The following is a 13,940-nucleotide window of genomic DNA, read 5'->3' on the forward strand; positions in this document are numbered from 1 at the left end:
GTGCTTACCCCTCATTTTTCCACTGGCTTTCTTTGTTGATTGGGTTCCTTGGTGCTTCTATATGTCATTTCAGGGCTTCTTTCTCACTAGGGGACCTCTGCTTGTAGGCTCTCCATGTGACCTCTCCACGAGTGTAGCTGGACTTCTCCCATGGCAGCTCAGGGCTCACAAGAGCATGGAAGCAGAAGCTGCTGGACCTTAGTGCTTATGGAAGTGGAGTGACATCTATTCTATTACATTGTGTTGGTTAGAACATGTCGCAGACTCAACCTAGATTCAAGGGGACAAAATAAAAGCATGAACTCAAGGGCCATGATAACTATGAATCTGATTTTGGTGCCTATCCTCTTGTTACTCTCCCTTGCCCTCACCCCTCATGTCATATAAATGGAATCATACAGAATGTACTTTAAAGGCTGGATTCTTTCCTTTAGCATGCTTTTGAGATTCATTCATGTTGTTGCATTCAGTGGTAGACCACACACACACAAGAAAAGCCTGAGTGCGAGGAGCCGTGGTTTATCAGGGGCTACCGGTAGAGTCTCAGCTGTTTATAGTGATGCTTTGACTGTACCAGCTGCCATAGAGTTGAGAGTCTGACACAGGTAAAGGGCTGGTCTTTCTGAGAATCATTTCTTCTTTTTTTTTTTAAGAAGAGAGAAAGTGAAAAGGTCTGGCAAGGCACTGTTGGTATTCTGGAAGGGACTGTGTTGTCTCTTGCTTTGCAGGGAATTTGTAAAGACTCTTACCAGTGTGATTCAGTAGTGCCAGGAGTCAGGAAAGCAGATGATCTCTCAGTGCCCTTTGGGATATTAGAGGTTTGATCCCTTTCATATGTTGTGTGTGGCTGAGTCACTCAGTCGTGTCTGACTCTTTGTGACCCCATGGACTGTAGCCCGTCAGGCTCCTCTGCCCATGGGGATACTCCAGGCTAGAATACTGGAGTGGGTTGCCATGCCCTCCTTCAGGGGATCTTCCTGACCCAGGGATTGAACCCAGGTCTCCTGCATTGCAGGCAGATTCTTTACTGTCTGAGCCACCAGAGACTATTTTATCCTCATTGGAGACTGGCTGAAGGAGCCAGATGAAGGTCAAAATACAATATCAGCTTTTTTATTGTTAAACTAGATTGGAGAACATGGCCATGCCATCTGTCTCCCTCCTCAAGCCTAGGCTTTGGCTTCTAGGCTGTGAGTTACTGACCTTCTCCTGGGTCAGGAATCTGGAGCTGATAGAACAGGGGGCTGGAAGGACCCATCACAGGTGGGATGTGAGTCTTACGAGGAGACAAGTAGCTCTAAGTCAAGCTCTGTCTTCTCCCAACATACTGGGCTCAGGCTAGTTTGAGAGGCCAAGACACATGCTCTTGAGATGCCTACTGGTAGCTTGGTGAATCTACTCAGGGAGATATAAGTGAGGGCGATGGAGAAAGGAGGCAAAAGTATTCATTTCAACATTTCTTTCTGGGGGTGAGTGGACACCTCAGTGGAAGCCTAGGTGTAAAAGGAGAATTATTGCCTTTATAAAAGCCTTTTATTAAAATAGAGCTTTATAGAGTCACTGTATTCTGCCAAACCTAGAGTCCCAGAGTACCTCCAAGCACTTTGAGGGGGGGTCTCAGAATTTGTATGCTGATTCTGTTGAAGATTATTGCAGAATGTTATACAGTGAAGAACATTGGCTTTGGTGCTTGTGATGGTTAATTTTGTGTGTCAGCTGGGCCATGGGATGCCCAAATATTTGGTTAAACATTATTGTGGATGTTTCTTTGAGAGTGTTCTTAGGTGAGTTTAGCATACAAGTCAGTAGACTGAGTAAAGCAGATTGTCCTCCCTAATGTGGGAGGGCCTTATCCAATCAGTTGAAGGTTTGAATAGAGCAAAAGGCTGACCCACCCTGAGTAAGAGGGAATGCCTTACTGATTTTGAGCTGGGAGATTGTTTTTTTTTCCCTTGCCTTTGGGTTTGAACAGAAACATTGGGTCTTCTGTGGTCTTGCACCTGGCAGCCTTTAGACTGGAACTTACACCATCCAGTCTCGTGGTTCTCAGGCCTTTAGACTCGAACTGGAACTGTACCATTGGCTCTCGTGGGTCTCCAGCTTGCCAGCTACAGACCTTGGAACTTGTCAGCCTCCATAATCACATGGGCCAATTCCTTATAATAAATCTCTTTTCTTTCTCTCTGTGTGTGTGTGTGTGTGTGTGTGTGTGTACACACATATATATCTCCTATTGCTCTTGTTTCTCTGGGTAGCCTTGACTAATAGAGTGTTAAATATGAGATAGTACACACTCTGTTAGATGTATGACATAGAAAGAGTTCCTTTGATTTGCTAATAAGTTCTCTTTGTTGTTGTTATTATTTAGTCTCTAAGTTGTGTCTGACTCTTTCGCAACCCCAAGGGCTGTAGCCTGCCAGGCTTCTCTGTCCATGGGATTTCCCAGGCACAAATACTGGAGTGGGTTGCCATGTCCTTCTCCACAGGATCTTCCTGACCCAGGGATCAAACCTGCATATCCTGCATTTGCAGGCAAATTTTATTCTACTGAGCCACCAGGGAAGCCCCTAAGCTCTCTCACAAGATCTATAAAAATGGGTTAATACTTGTGCCTGCCCATCTTATGGGTAAGTATTAATACATGTGATCTTGATGGTGATGATGCTGTCTTCATAGATAAAGAATGTCAGATATCCTAACATTTCTCCGTTTAAAATCTCCAAACCTCTTAGATCCAGATCTGGTCAGTTCTGTGTGTGTGTGTGTGTGTGTGTGTGTGTGTGTGTGTGAGTGAGTGTGTGTTTGTCCATGCCATGTGGCTTGTGGGATCTTAGTTTTCCCACCAGAGATTGAACCTGGGCCCTCAACAGTGAGAGCCTAGAGTCCTAACCAGTGGACCGCCAAGGGAATTTCCCAGATCTGGTCAATTCTGATGCAGTCTCAGGAGATTATATATTTTTAATATTTTCTCCATGCAGTGGGTTACTTTCTCAATTAAGTTTTGCTTGGCTTCAAAGTAAGTTTTCATTTATTGAGTTTGGAAAATGGTAAGTAATCCCAGAGTCATTTATGGTTGGATGTAGAATGCACATCTCTGCATTTGGCTAGAAGACCTGTGTCACTTCATTAGAGCCCACTTATTTGGCATTCTTAACCAGTGGGAATATGGCCAGCCACCTAGAGGAATTAAGGAGCCTTGGCTTAGCAAAGTTGCTATCATGGAGTCCTTGCACCAGAATTTATGCACTTTTCTTTTTTCCTCCAGGAGATTCTAAGTTTCTGAGCCTGTCTATTCTTATGACAGACATACTTTTAGAGGCATGATGGCAAATTAACTCAGACACACCTAGGTTCACTTCTGTATTTTAACAGATCCTAGTTCCCTCACAGGCTCCCACCACACTGACTGGCAAGGGGAAATCAGTTCCAGGAGGACTCTGAAGTTTCCAGTTAGCATCTCAAACCCTTCCAGTTTAGGTGGTCTTTTGGGGCAAATCAGGCTTACCTGGTGGCTCAGACGGTAAAGAGTCTGCCTGCAATGTGGGAGACCCGGGTTCTATCCCTGGGTTGGGAGGATCCCCTGGAGAAGGAAATGGCAACCCACTCCAGTATTCTTGCCTGGAAAACCCCAAGGACAGAGGAGCCTGGCAGGCTACAGTCCATGGGGTCGCAAAGAATCAGACATGACTGAGCGACTTCACTTTTTGGGGTAACTCAGTTGATTTGTGTTTAGACGCTCATTCTACCCATAGGACTCATGTCTGTCTTTGATAGACGAGAACTTGGTGCTCTGCCCCAACCCAGCATACTCTGTGTGTGTGTGTGTATAAAACGTGATCTAATCGAGGCTCTCACTGACTCTGTAGCTCACCCCTGATAGTTTGCTGAGCCCTCGAGTTGATCTTAGGCTTGGACAGTATGAGGTGCAGTCTTTATCTACATGGTCATCACTGCACTGTGACAACCATCTGCTTAGGCAACTACAGCAGACGTGGAGCAGTTGGAACCTTCTAGGTCTTCTCCAGACCCCATGGGGACTCTGGAAGGCTGAGGGGTGCTGGCAGGACCAGCACCTCTGAGTCACCAGTGTGGTGTTCTCTCCCATCACTGAGTCTCAAATGGGGATCCGGGCACAACATCTCCCCTCTTCTATCATTGTGTGGAAAGAAGACTGTTCTAGAAATAGGTTGGTGCACTAAGTATTAAAAAGTAAGAAATGATACTTTGCAAGTGAGGAAAGAGAAAAAACATTGAATTGATAAACAAGAGAACTGAAGCATTTAGAAGAAAAGCAATTAGTTCTACCCACGTCAATATTTCCTGTGGGCATCATCGTGTATCACAAGGAAGAATCATAATATATGACAGCAATAATGGTAGTTAACTCATCAATTAAATGTCTCATTATACTTAGTATTTTAGTAGGAAGGTACATAAATCTAATGTGTTACAAAGATTTTCATAGAAATGGTCTGATCTACCAGCCCAGGTTGGATGCATGAGACAAGTGCTTGGGCCTGGTGCACCGGGAAGACCCAGAGGGATTGGGTAGAGAGGGAGGTGGGAGGGGGATCAGGATGGGGAATACATGTAAATCCATGGCTGATTCATGTCAATGTATGACAAGACCCACTGCAGTATTGTAAAGTGATTAGCCTCCAACTAATAAAAATAAATGGAAAAAAAAAAAAGAAATGGTCTGATCTTAGTAGTTAGTGGAATAAGGAGGAGACTATGTAATATAATGATTAAAAACATGGATTTTGAAGTCAGATAAGAGCAGGTTCAAACCCCAACTCTACCCTGCTATAACTGAATGGGTCTTTAGAGACTTAGTTTTTTCTGGAGTAAAATGATAAAGTCCATGACACTTCATTCAATAAGGTAATGTTGTTGTTGTTAGGTTCTAAGTCATGTCTGACACTTTGCGACCCCATGAACTGTAGCCCGCCAGACTCCTCTCTGTCTATGGGATTTCCCAGGCAAGAGTACTGGAGTGGGTTGCCATTTCCTCCTCCCGGCCCAGGGATCTTCCCGGCCCAGTGATCACACCCGTGTCTGTTACATCTCCTGCAATGGCAGGAAGGTTCTTTACCACTGGCGCCACCAAGGAAGCTGTTATTTGTATGGGTAACCCCCCAATTCACAAATTCAGAGCTTGTACTCTGGAAGGTAATTTAGGGGTTATTTATTTGTATCTTATGGGCTTCCTAGGTGGCACTAGTGGTAAAGAACCCGCCTGCCAATGCAGGAGATGTAAGAGAGGCAGGTTTGATCCCTGGCCTGGGAAGATCCCCTGGAGGAGGAAATGCCAACCCACTCCAGTATTCTTGCCTGGGGAATCCCATGGACAGAGGAGCCTGGTGGGCTACAGTCCACGGGGTCGCAGAGTCAGACACGACTGAAGTGACTTAGCATGCACGAACACATTTGTATCTTATAAATTGAAGAGAATCCAGAATATGCTCTTTTTTAGCCAACCACAGCAGGGTACACATGTGTGTGCTATGGATGCGGTGGGGAAGGGGAAAGAATTTCTAAATGCTTGGTTTCTCTGGTATTAGAAACAAATGGCTTTGTGACTGGAACTAAAATTCTTTCATTCATTCCAAGTCCTTGGATAAAGAGGGAGTTCTCTTTCTCCCAAGGCATATTGTTTTATTTATTTATTTGCTTGTTTATTTAATTGAATAGTTAATTTACAATATTGTGTTAGTTTCTGGTGTATACCAAAGATATTCAGTTATACATATATTTATAATTTTTCATGTTCTTTTCCATTATAGTTTATTGCAAGATATTGAATATAGTTCCTTATGCTATACAGTAGGACCTTGTTGTTTATCTGTTTTATACATAGTAGTTTATATGTGCTAATGCCAACCTCCTAATTTATGCCTTCCTCCTACATTTTCCCTTTGGTTCCTGTAAGTTTGTTTTCTATGTCTATGAGTATGTTTCATAAATAAGTTCATTTGTATCATATTTGAGATTCTACATATAAGAAATATCATTTGATATTTGTCTTTCTCTGAGTTACTTCACTTGGTATGATAATCTCTAGATACCTCCATGTTGCTGCAAATGGCCTTATTCCATTCCTTTTTATGGCTAATATTCCACTGTGTGCATGTGTGTATGTATGTGCATACCACATCTTCTTTATCCATTCGTCTGTTAATGGACAGAGGTTTCCTTTCTAAAGTCAAAGAAGATGCTAGTGTACATGATTTTTCCAAGATAAGGCTGTAATATGCACCCCAGGAATCCTTGGAGTGCTTGAGAATAGTAAATACCTTTAAAAGATGACCAAACTACTTTTATGAGAAATTACAGTGATATTTGGAGCTTGAAATATATTCCATTCTCATTTTTTTAGTAATTGAAAAATTTAATCAATAAATTAACCTCTTCAGATTAAATTCATTAAAAATTAAGAATATACTTGTTTTTATCAAAGTAGGATACGTTCATGAGTAAAAATACCAAGCTGAAGAGCTTATAAAGAAAACAGTTGTCCTATGCCTTGTCTTTTCACCCATCCTGCTCACTGGAGGCCACATTTTCTAATTATAGCTGTTACTTCTTATAGTTTCTGCCATGTCTCTAAAATAACATGCATTGTAGCTATTTTCAGGTTTATCAATTTTAGATATTATCTGTTGAGTTCTGTTAATTTATTTGAGCTTTTAGCTCACGTTATCTACTTCCTATCCCTCCTCCTAATATAATTATATTACTCCCTTATTGGTTATCTTTGCAACTTTCAGTGAAATATTTATACCTTTTTAAAAATTAAATCAGCTCTGGACACCATCTGATAAAATTGTTCTCCACTTTCTCAGCTTATCGTTTGTATTTTTACAGAACTGAAGAGGTTAGAATTGATGAGGTTATTTGATGAGATACTTACAGTCAAATATTCCATGCACACTTTGACTATGTTGGTTTTAAAAATTGGAATTTAGTAAGATGTTTGCATGATGACAGTGATGTGATATAGTATGATTTGGCTTCCCTTCTTGCACAGCTTTTGTGTTCTTTGTTTCTAATTTCCTTTCCTGTCGCCCGAATTATGTACCTTTACTAAACCTTTTATGTTATTCCAGATTATCAAGAATATCATAGATCCTGGCTCCCTTTATCTCTAGATAAGTTTCTTCTGGAACGTCTGTTCTCAGAACCATCTGTGTTGAATACTTCATAGCAGCTTCCTTCCCTGCTTTCTATATTTGGAGCCACTTTCCCCTAGTTCTCATATTGTCTTCTTTCTTGCTTTATACCCTCTTTTTTGCTGATACACATCAAGTTAACTTCCTGAGAAAAAATATATGGGACATAAATTTCTCAGCTCTTATCTGAAGATCAATTTTGGAAATATTGTTATTCTCCCCTCACATTTGAGTTTAATTTTTAAAAAATGTTTTCTATCTTATTCTTGTGCTGTTCTTTCTGCTGTTCTTATTAGGATGCATGCTGTTCTTCTTGACTGATCTTTTTGTCTTATTTTTTTCTTATGTTTCCTATGTCTGTCTCTGTTGAATTTTAAATTATTACTCAGTTTTAATTTACAGGAGCTCTTATTTACTTGTTCATTTGTTCTCTTATAAGTCTTCTTCATCCACCCCCCATATCTTATTTTTGTTTTATGGATATATTATCTCTTGAGTCTTTCTGAGTCTACTAATTGTGTGTGTGTGTGTGTTTTTAATTCTTCTCTGTTTCCTAGTCATTTTCCCTCTCCTTTTCACTTTATTTTTTTGGCATGTGTGTTTACCTTTTAATTAATTTGCTTTTAGGGTGGCCTAAGATAGGAGTTCTAATGAGATGGATAAAACTGGAGCCCATTATACAGAGTGAAGTAAGCCAGAAAGATAAACACCAATACAGTATACTAATGCATATATATGGAATTTAGAAAGATGGTAACGATAACCCTATATGCAAGACAGAAAAAGAGACACAGATGTATAGAACAGACTTTTGGACTCTATGGGAGAAGGCGAGGGTGGGATGATCTGAGAGAACAGCATCGAAACATGTATATTATCAAGTGTGAAACAGATCGCCAGTCCAGGTTGGATGCATGAGACAAGTGTGCTCAGGGCTGGTGCACTGGGATGACCCAGAGGGATGTGATGGGGAGGGAGGTGGGAGAGGGGATGGGGAACACATGTAAATCCATGGCTGATTCATGTCAATGTATGGCAAAACCCACTACAATATTGTAAAGTAATTAGCCTCCAACTAATGAAAATAAATGAAAAATTAAAAACAAAAGAGAAAAAGAAGAAAAAAAAAACAACTCTTACCAAAGTAGGTATAGAGAGAACATATCTCAACACACATACACAAAAAAGAAATGTAAACATATGTAGTTAAACTATTATTTATTCCTCCCTCTCAGCACATAGTCTTACTGGGACTTTACCCATGAAAAGTTCACTCAGTTTTACCCTCCTGCCTAGGTCTTCTGAGATTATTACAGTTTTTGGCATCAACAAGAGAGAGAGTTAAACCCACTCAACTTCACAAACACTCAGGCATAATTCAGTGAATTTTGTACTCATTTTAAGGCTTAGTTGCTCAGTTCAAGAACTGTGAGGTGTTTTTCAGGGAGAGAAGACCAACATAAAGGGTTTACCCATCTCCAGAATAAAGTCAAAAGTCCCTGATACTCAAGACCATTCCCAGCCTGGACTACAGGCTCATCTCCTGGTCGTCTTCCTGGCTGCCCCGTCTGTGTACATTAGTCGGCTTTCTGTACCATGCTGGGTCCTCTGCCTGGAATGTTCCCTTCCTCCCACAACTTCCTGAGTTCACCAAAGGCAGGCATCATATTTGCATTTCTATATCTATTGTTTTTTTTTTTTTATCATCTGTGGTCGTTATATCTTAGGCATTGAAAATGTTCAACCAAATTTTACACATCCTTCCAGACTAGAGCAAGTTCATTCATAACTACCCTGAGACACCATCCTTTACCTCCCTTGAATAGATTAATCATTGTATTCCCTGTTTCTTTAGTTAGTTGTATGCATGCCTATTCATCCTGGGAAGTTCCTGGAGGACATGTACCATGTCTTATCAAGCTGGATATCCCAGGGTTTTACATCGTGTGTTGTACCTAATGGGAATCTGAAGTATTTATGTATGTCTGGGAGGGATAGAAGGAAAGACCAGTTACAGATTTTTATTAAAGGTGTATTTATAAGGCTAGCGGGTTTGTAGATACACTTCATAAAGGTGCTATTTTCTGTTCATTTTCAATATATCAAAGCAGTCTCAAGAATAGATTAAGAGTAGATTACTGTGTGCCTCATAAGAATGTGTGTATCACAACAGATATGTACATAGACATGTATCTTCAGCAAAGAGAAAGAAACTGAACAAATAAGTAATAGACACTCTCTAAATTCAATCAGGGGTTAGATCTTTGAAGCTTTGTATGTTCATAAAATGAATCCCTCCCTGAGTTGAAATGCTCACTCAGGCTGACAGTAAGCATCGCTCTCATTGCTAATAACTAAGTAAATAAGCTCTTCTTTCATTTTAATTCTGCTACTTCTGACCATTGGACCAATATTGTTTTATCTGATGCTGAATCTCAGACCCTCTGAGGCTCACATTGGCTGCAAGTGCCATAGCCCATGGGGTCAGCAGTGTGCCCACATCGCCACACCCAGGGGTTCTCAGTGAGAAGTCTTACTTCCAAGACAGAGGTGATCTCTGATTACTTGGAGCATATTGGAAATTTCGAGTAAGAAATGAAGGAGCCCTGGCACCTGCCCTAGACTGAGGAGCCAGGCTTAGGACCCCAGGTGGCCCTTGAAAGCATCTACAGGCAGGGTAAGGGGTGCAGCCCTGCTCTCACAGTGGGAAGGGGTGGATGAGCATTCACCAGATGACCATCTGCCATTCCCGCTTGTGTCCACTGGCAGAGGCTCAGGTGTGTGGGGCCCATCTGGCTGAGGTAAGGTCTCTCTTAGGGAAGGAAGCCATGCTACAGATCCTGTAGCTTTCAGCTCTCCTGGTGGTGGAGACCATCCAGCAGAGACATCACCTTTCACCAGGAGGGGCTGCAGCCGATGGTGAGGGCATAGTGGACCACCACCACCTTCTGGACCACCAGAAAGGAGCGGTATCCAGGTACACTGTCTGTGTGGCTGGAGCGCTGCAGAGAGGCTTCTCAAAGCTGGTGGCAGCTAAACTGCCCACTTGAATCTAAAAGCTCTCAAATGTTTGCAAGTGTTAATAAACAAACCAAATGTCACAAAAACACAAGTAGCTTACTGTATTTAGCTCTTCCTCCTGTGTCTCCTTCTTCTGCTCCTTCTCACATGGATAGGAAAGGATGATTGTCCATACTGTGAATAATCTGTAAGTGATGTGCTAGAGCCAAATTAACCTCCCAATTAAATGAAGACATTACATGTCACCATTATTCCACTCCACATAGAGTACATGTATAAAACCCCCCTCTGGTTTACAGCAAATCAAGGGTCTGTATGGGTGTTCTTTGCTTCCTTTTGGGTAGGGGGAGGTGGGGAAGGGGTGATTATTCTGTGGAAAGGAAAGCATCAAGCCAAAATAATGATTATATTTAAGTTCTGGATGTTATTTGCTTAAGGTCTTGAAAAAAGGGATACTTGATTTCCTGAGCACAAAAGGTATTGAAGACTTTTGATCTTTAAAAATGTAGAAAATGGTGAGAATGTGCCTGACAACCAAACATATCTGGCTTACTTAACCCCTGCATCTGGAGTGAATGGTGGTCTAGTGCTCCATGAAAGAGGTCTGAACTGTGCCTTCTGTGGCTCCAGAATTTCAATCAGTAAGAACGTTTGTCATTGCCCAGCATCTCGATCAGGTTCCACAGAGCCCTGGTATTAGGGATCTAGTCACTTCCTCACCAAGAAGAACGGTCTCTGATATGTGTGTTCCAGGAGGCATTCTGCTGTTGTCCCCTTTGCCTCTCTAAGGAGGCCTTCTCCTCCATGGACTAGCAATCACTAATCAGGCTGAGAAAGGCCAGTTTGTCACTTCTGCCCAAAAGACTGATAAGCTAAGATGCTGGATGGAACTCAGAAGAAATTACTTTCAGTTTCTCGCTAGCTCCAAGTTAGCATACTCCCACTGAGATGAAATATTAGGACTTGAATATGTCTTACGGAAATCAGTGGATTTCTGCAGGAAATGTTGGTTGATTGGTTAAGCATGCTTCCTTTGGAGTACATTAATTTGCCGACCAAGGTCTGTCTAGTCAAAGCTATGGTTTTTCCAGTAGTCGTGTATGGATGTGAGTGTTGGACTGGAAAGAAAGCTGAGTGCTGAGGAATTGATGCTTTTTGAACTGTGGTGTTGGAGAAGACTCCTGAGAGTCCCTTGGACTGCAAGGAGATCCAACCAGTCCATACTAAAGGAGATCAGTCCTGAATAGTCATTGGAAGGGCTGATGCTGAAGCTGAAACTCCAATACTTTGGCCACCTGATGCAAAGAAGTGACTTGTTGGAAAAGACTGTGATGCTGGGAAAGATTGAAGGTGGGAGAAGGGGACGACAGAGAATGAGATGGTTGGATAGCATCACTGACTCAATGGACATGAGTTTGAGCAAGCTCTGGGAGTTGGTGATGGACAGGGAAGCCTGGCATGCTGCAGTCCGTGGGATCACAAAGAGTCGGACACGACTGAGCAACTGAACTGAACTTAACTGAACCTCAGCATTTGCTTTCCAAATATTCAGTCTTAGAGCTCTGTTCTGTGTTCCTCAGAGGGCCAGTTTCCTATTCAAGAGACTATTTTGGGGGGAAACAAAAAATACCTGGATTGGTTATTATTTATATCCTCACTGAATCTCAGTAATGTCTTGCCTCATGTGCCCTCTTCTCCTTCTCCTCCGTTTTTTCTTTCCAACAGATACTAACTTTGTGTTGGGGAATGCCCAGATAGTGGACTGGCCTATCGTGTACAGCAATGACGGATTTTGCAAGCTGTCTGGCTATCACAGGGCGGAAGTGATGCAAAAAAGCAGTACCTGCAGGTATTTATGTTTGGGCTTCTTCTGTTGAACACTCTTTTGTGGTATCTTTTTGGAAAAAGAAAATGGCTTACTCCACTTGGGAATTTCCTTTCAAGCAGTTTCATTCAGGAATGGACTTCCCAGGTGGCACAAGTGTTAAAGAATCTGCCTGCCAAGGCAGGAGACACAGGAGATGCAGGTTTGATCCCTGGGTCAGGAAGATCCTCTGGAGGAGGAAATGGCAACCCACTCCAGTATTCTTCCCTAAAAAACCCAATGGACAGAGGAACCTGGAGGGCTACAATCCAAAGGGTTACAAAGAGTCAAACATGACTGAGCGACTAAGCATATTCAGGAATACTTATCACACCATCATCTCTAGTTCACACACTGTACTGGGAAAATGAAAGAAGGCCTGTAACATGGTTCCTACAACTAATGAATTTACAGTCAGTGAGATGAGGGAAAACCCTAGAAAAACTCAGGAAAATCATTTTATCGGTAAAATGTAAACTCAAAAGTTTGAGGTTTTAGGTGGAAATTATGTGAAAATTATAAGATTAAACAAAGTTAAATGAAGATGAAATAAAAATTTAGGTCATAAAGTTAATTTTAAAAATACATGGTCATTAAAAAAATTTTGTTTTTATTCTTTGGCCACATCGAGTGGCATATGGGATCCTAGTTCCCTGATCAAGGATTGACCCTGTACCCACTCCATTGCAAGTGTGGAGCTTTAACCACTAGACTGCCAGAGAAGTCCCCATCTAGCCATTTCTGAAGAATAAATACCATTTTGGAGACACGGGCCTTGCTCATAGGGCTTTTCATCAGAAAAAGTGAAGAGACCATGTTTTGCTGCCTTGGTGTTGTCACATCTGTCTTTGATCCCTGATTCAAAGACACAAGTGAAGGGTGCTTTGCAGCTTGGGTATTTGACAGGGTTACTAGCCAAGTAGTGCCCTCGGGCAGTGTCACTGGAAAAGCTCTTTCAGAGCATCTCTGAGGTGCAGAGTGCAGTCTGTGGCCCAGACCCTGTGCTGTCTCCGCAAGGTCTCGGCTCCGCAGCCTTCTGCTCTTCTCGCTCTTTGCCTTCCTCAGGTCATCTGGCTTCAGTGGTGTTTGCATGCAATGGACTCATTTTCCTAAACCTGTGTGCTGTGCTTAGTCACTTCAGCCATGTCTGACTCTTTGCCACCCCATGGACCATAGCCCACTAGGTTCCTCTGTCCATGGGCTTCTCCAGACAAGAATACTAGAGTGGGTTGCCATGCCCTCCTTCAGGGGATCTTCCCGACCCAGAGATCGAACCCACATCTCCTGCATTGGCAGGTGGATTCTTTACTGCTGAGCCACCCAGGAAGCTCTTCCTAAACCTACTAGATCCAAAAATGAACTCATCTCCAAAGGGTGGAAAAACTCGTTCAACCCAGGCATAGTCTTTGGTTCTCAGAAGTTGCATATTTTTGGTATTAAATCAGCCAAGTAACTCATTTGGTAAAAAGTACTAAATGTTTTGAAAATATTATCATTTTCTTACATCTTAGGTTTTGGGGACTGGGAAATGGAAAGTTTAAGCTTCCCTCAAAGTTTTAGAAATTATGACTCAAGTATTACAGTAGAATTCTCTTATATTCTTGATGTGCTCTTATCATCTGAGGCATCTGTGTGTCTACATCTCCGTGTTCATCTGTATGTGTACAACCATAATCCGAACACATTGGGAGAGTGAGCTTCACTTTTTAGTGTGGCTTGAGCAGTCTTTCCTTACCTGTCTTGCTTCTTATTGACTATCATCAAACACTTTAAGAAAATCAAGAGTACTGGATAATTTTTATGCAGATAAGAGAACTTAGTAAGTTTCTAACTAAGAAACACTTATTTCTCTGATGGTGTCCCTTCTCTAGCAGGAAAGATAG

General features: G+C 41.9%; 1 protein-coding gene across 2 annotated transcripts in view; it reads left to right on the plus strand.

Moving 5' to 3' along the window:
* KCNH1 (potassium voltage-gated channel subfamily H member 1) overlaps positions 1 to 13,940 on the plus strand; it is a 406,833-nt gene that overhangs the window by 18,626 nt on the left and 374,267 nt on the right. For both annotated transcript variants that reach the window (XM_043924426.1, XM_043924427.1), the window contains exon 2: positions 11,919 to 12,042. In XM_043924426.1, coding sequence (XP_043780361.1) covers positions 11,919 to 12,042 — 124 coding nt within the window. The remainder of the gene's footprint in view (positions 1 to 11,918; positions 12,043 to 13,940) is intronic.

Source organism: Cervus elaphus, chromosome 14, assembly GCF_910594005.1.
Source record: "Cervus elaphus chromosome 14, mCerEla1.1, whole genome shotgun sequence".
Taxonomy (NCBI): domain Eukaryota; kingdom Metazoa; phylum Chordata; class Mammalia; order Artiodactyla; family Cervidae; genus Cervus; species Cervus elaphus.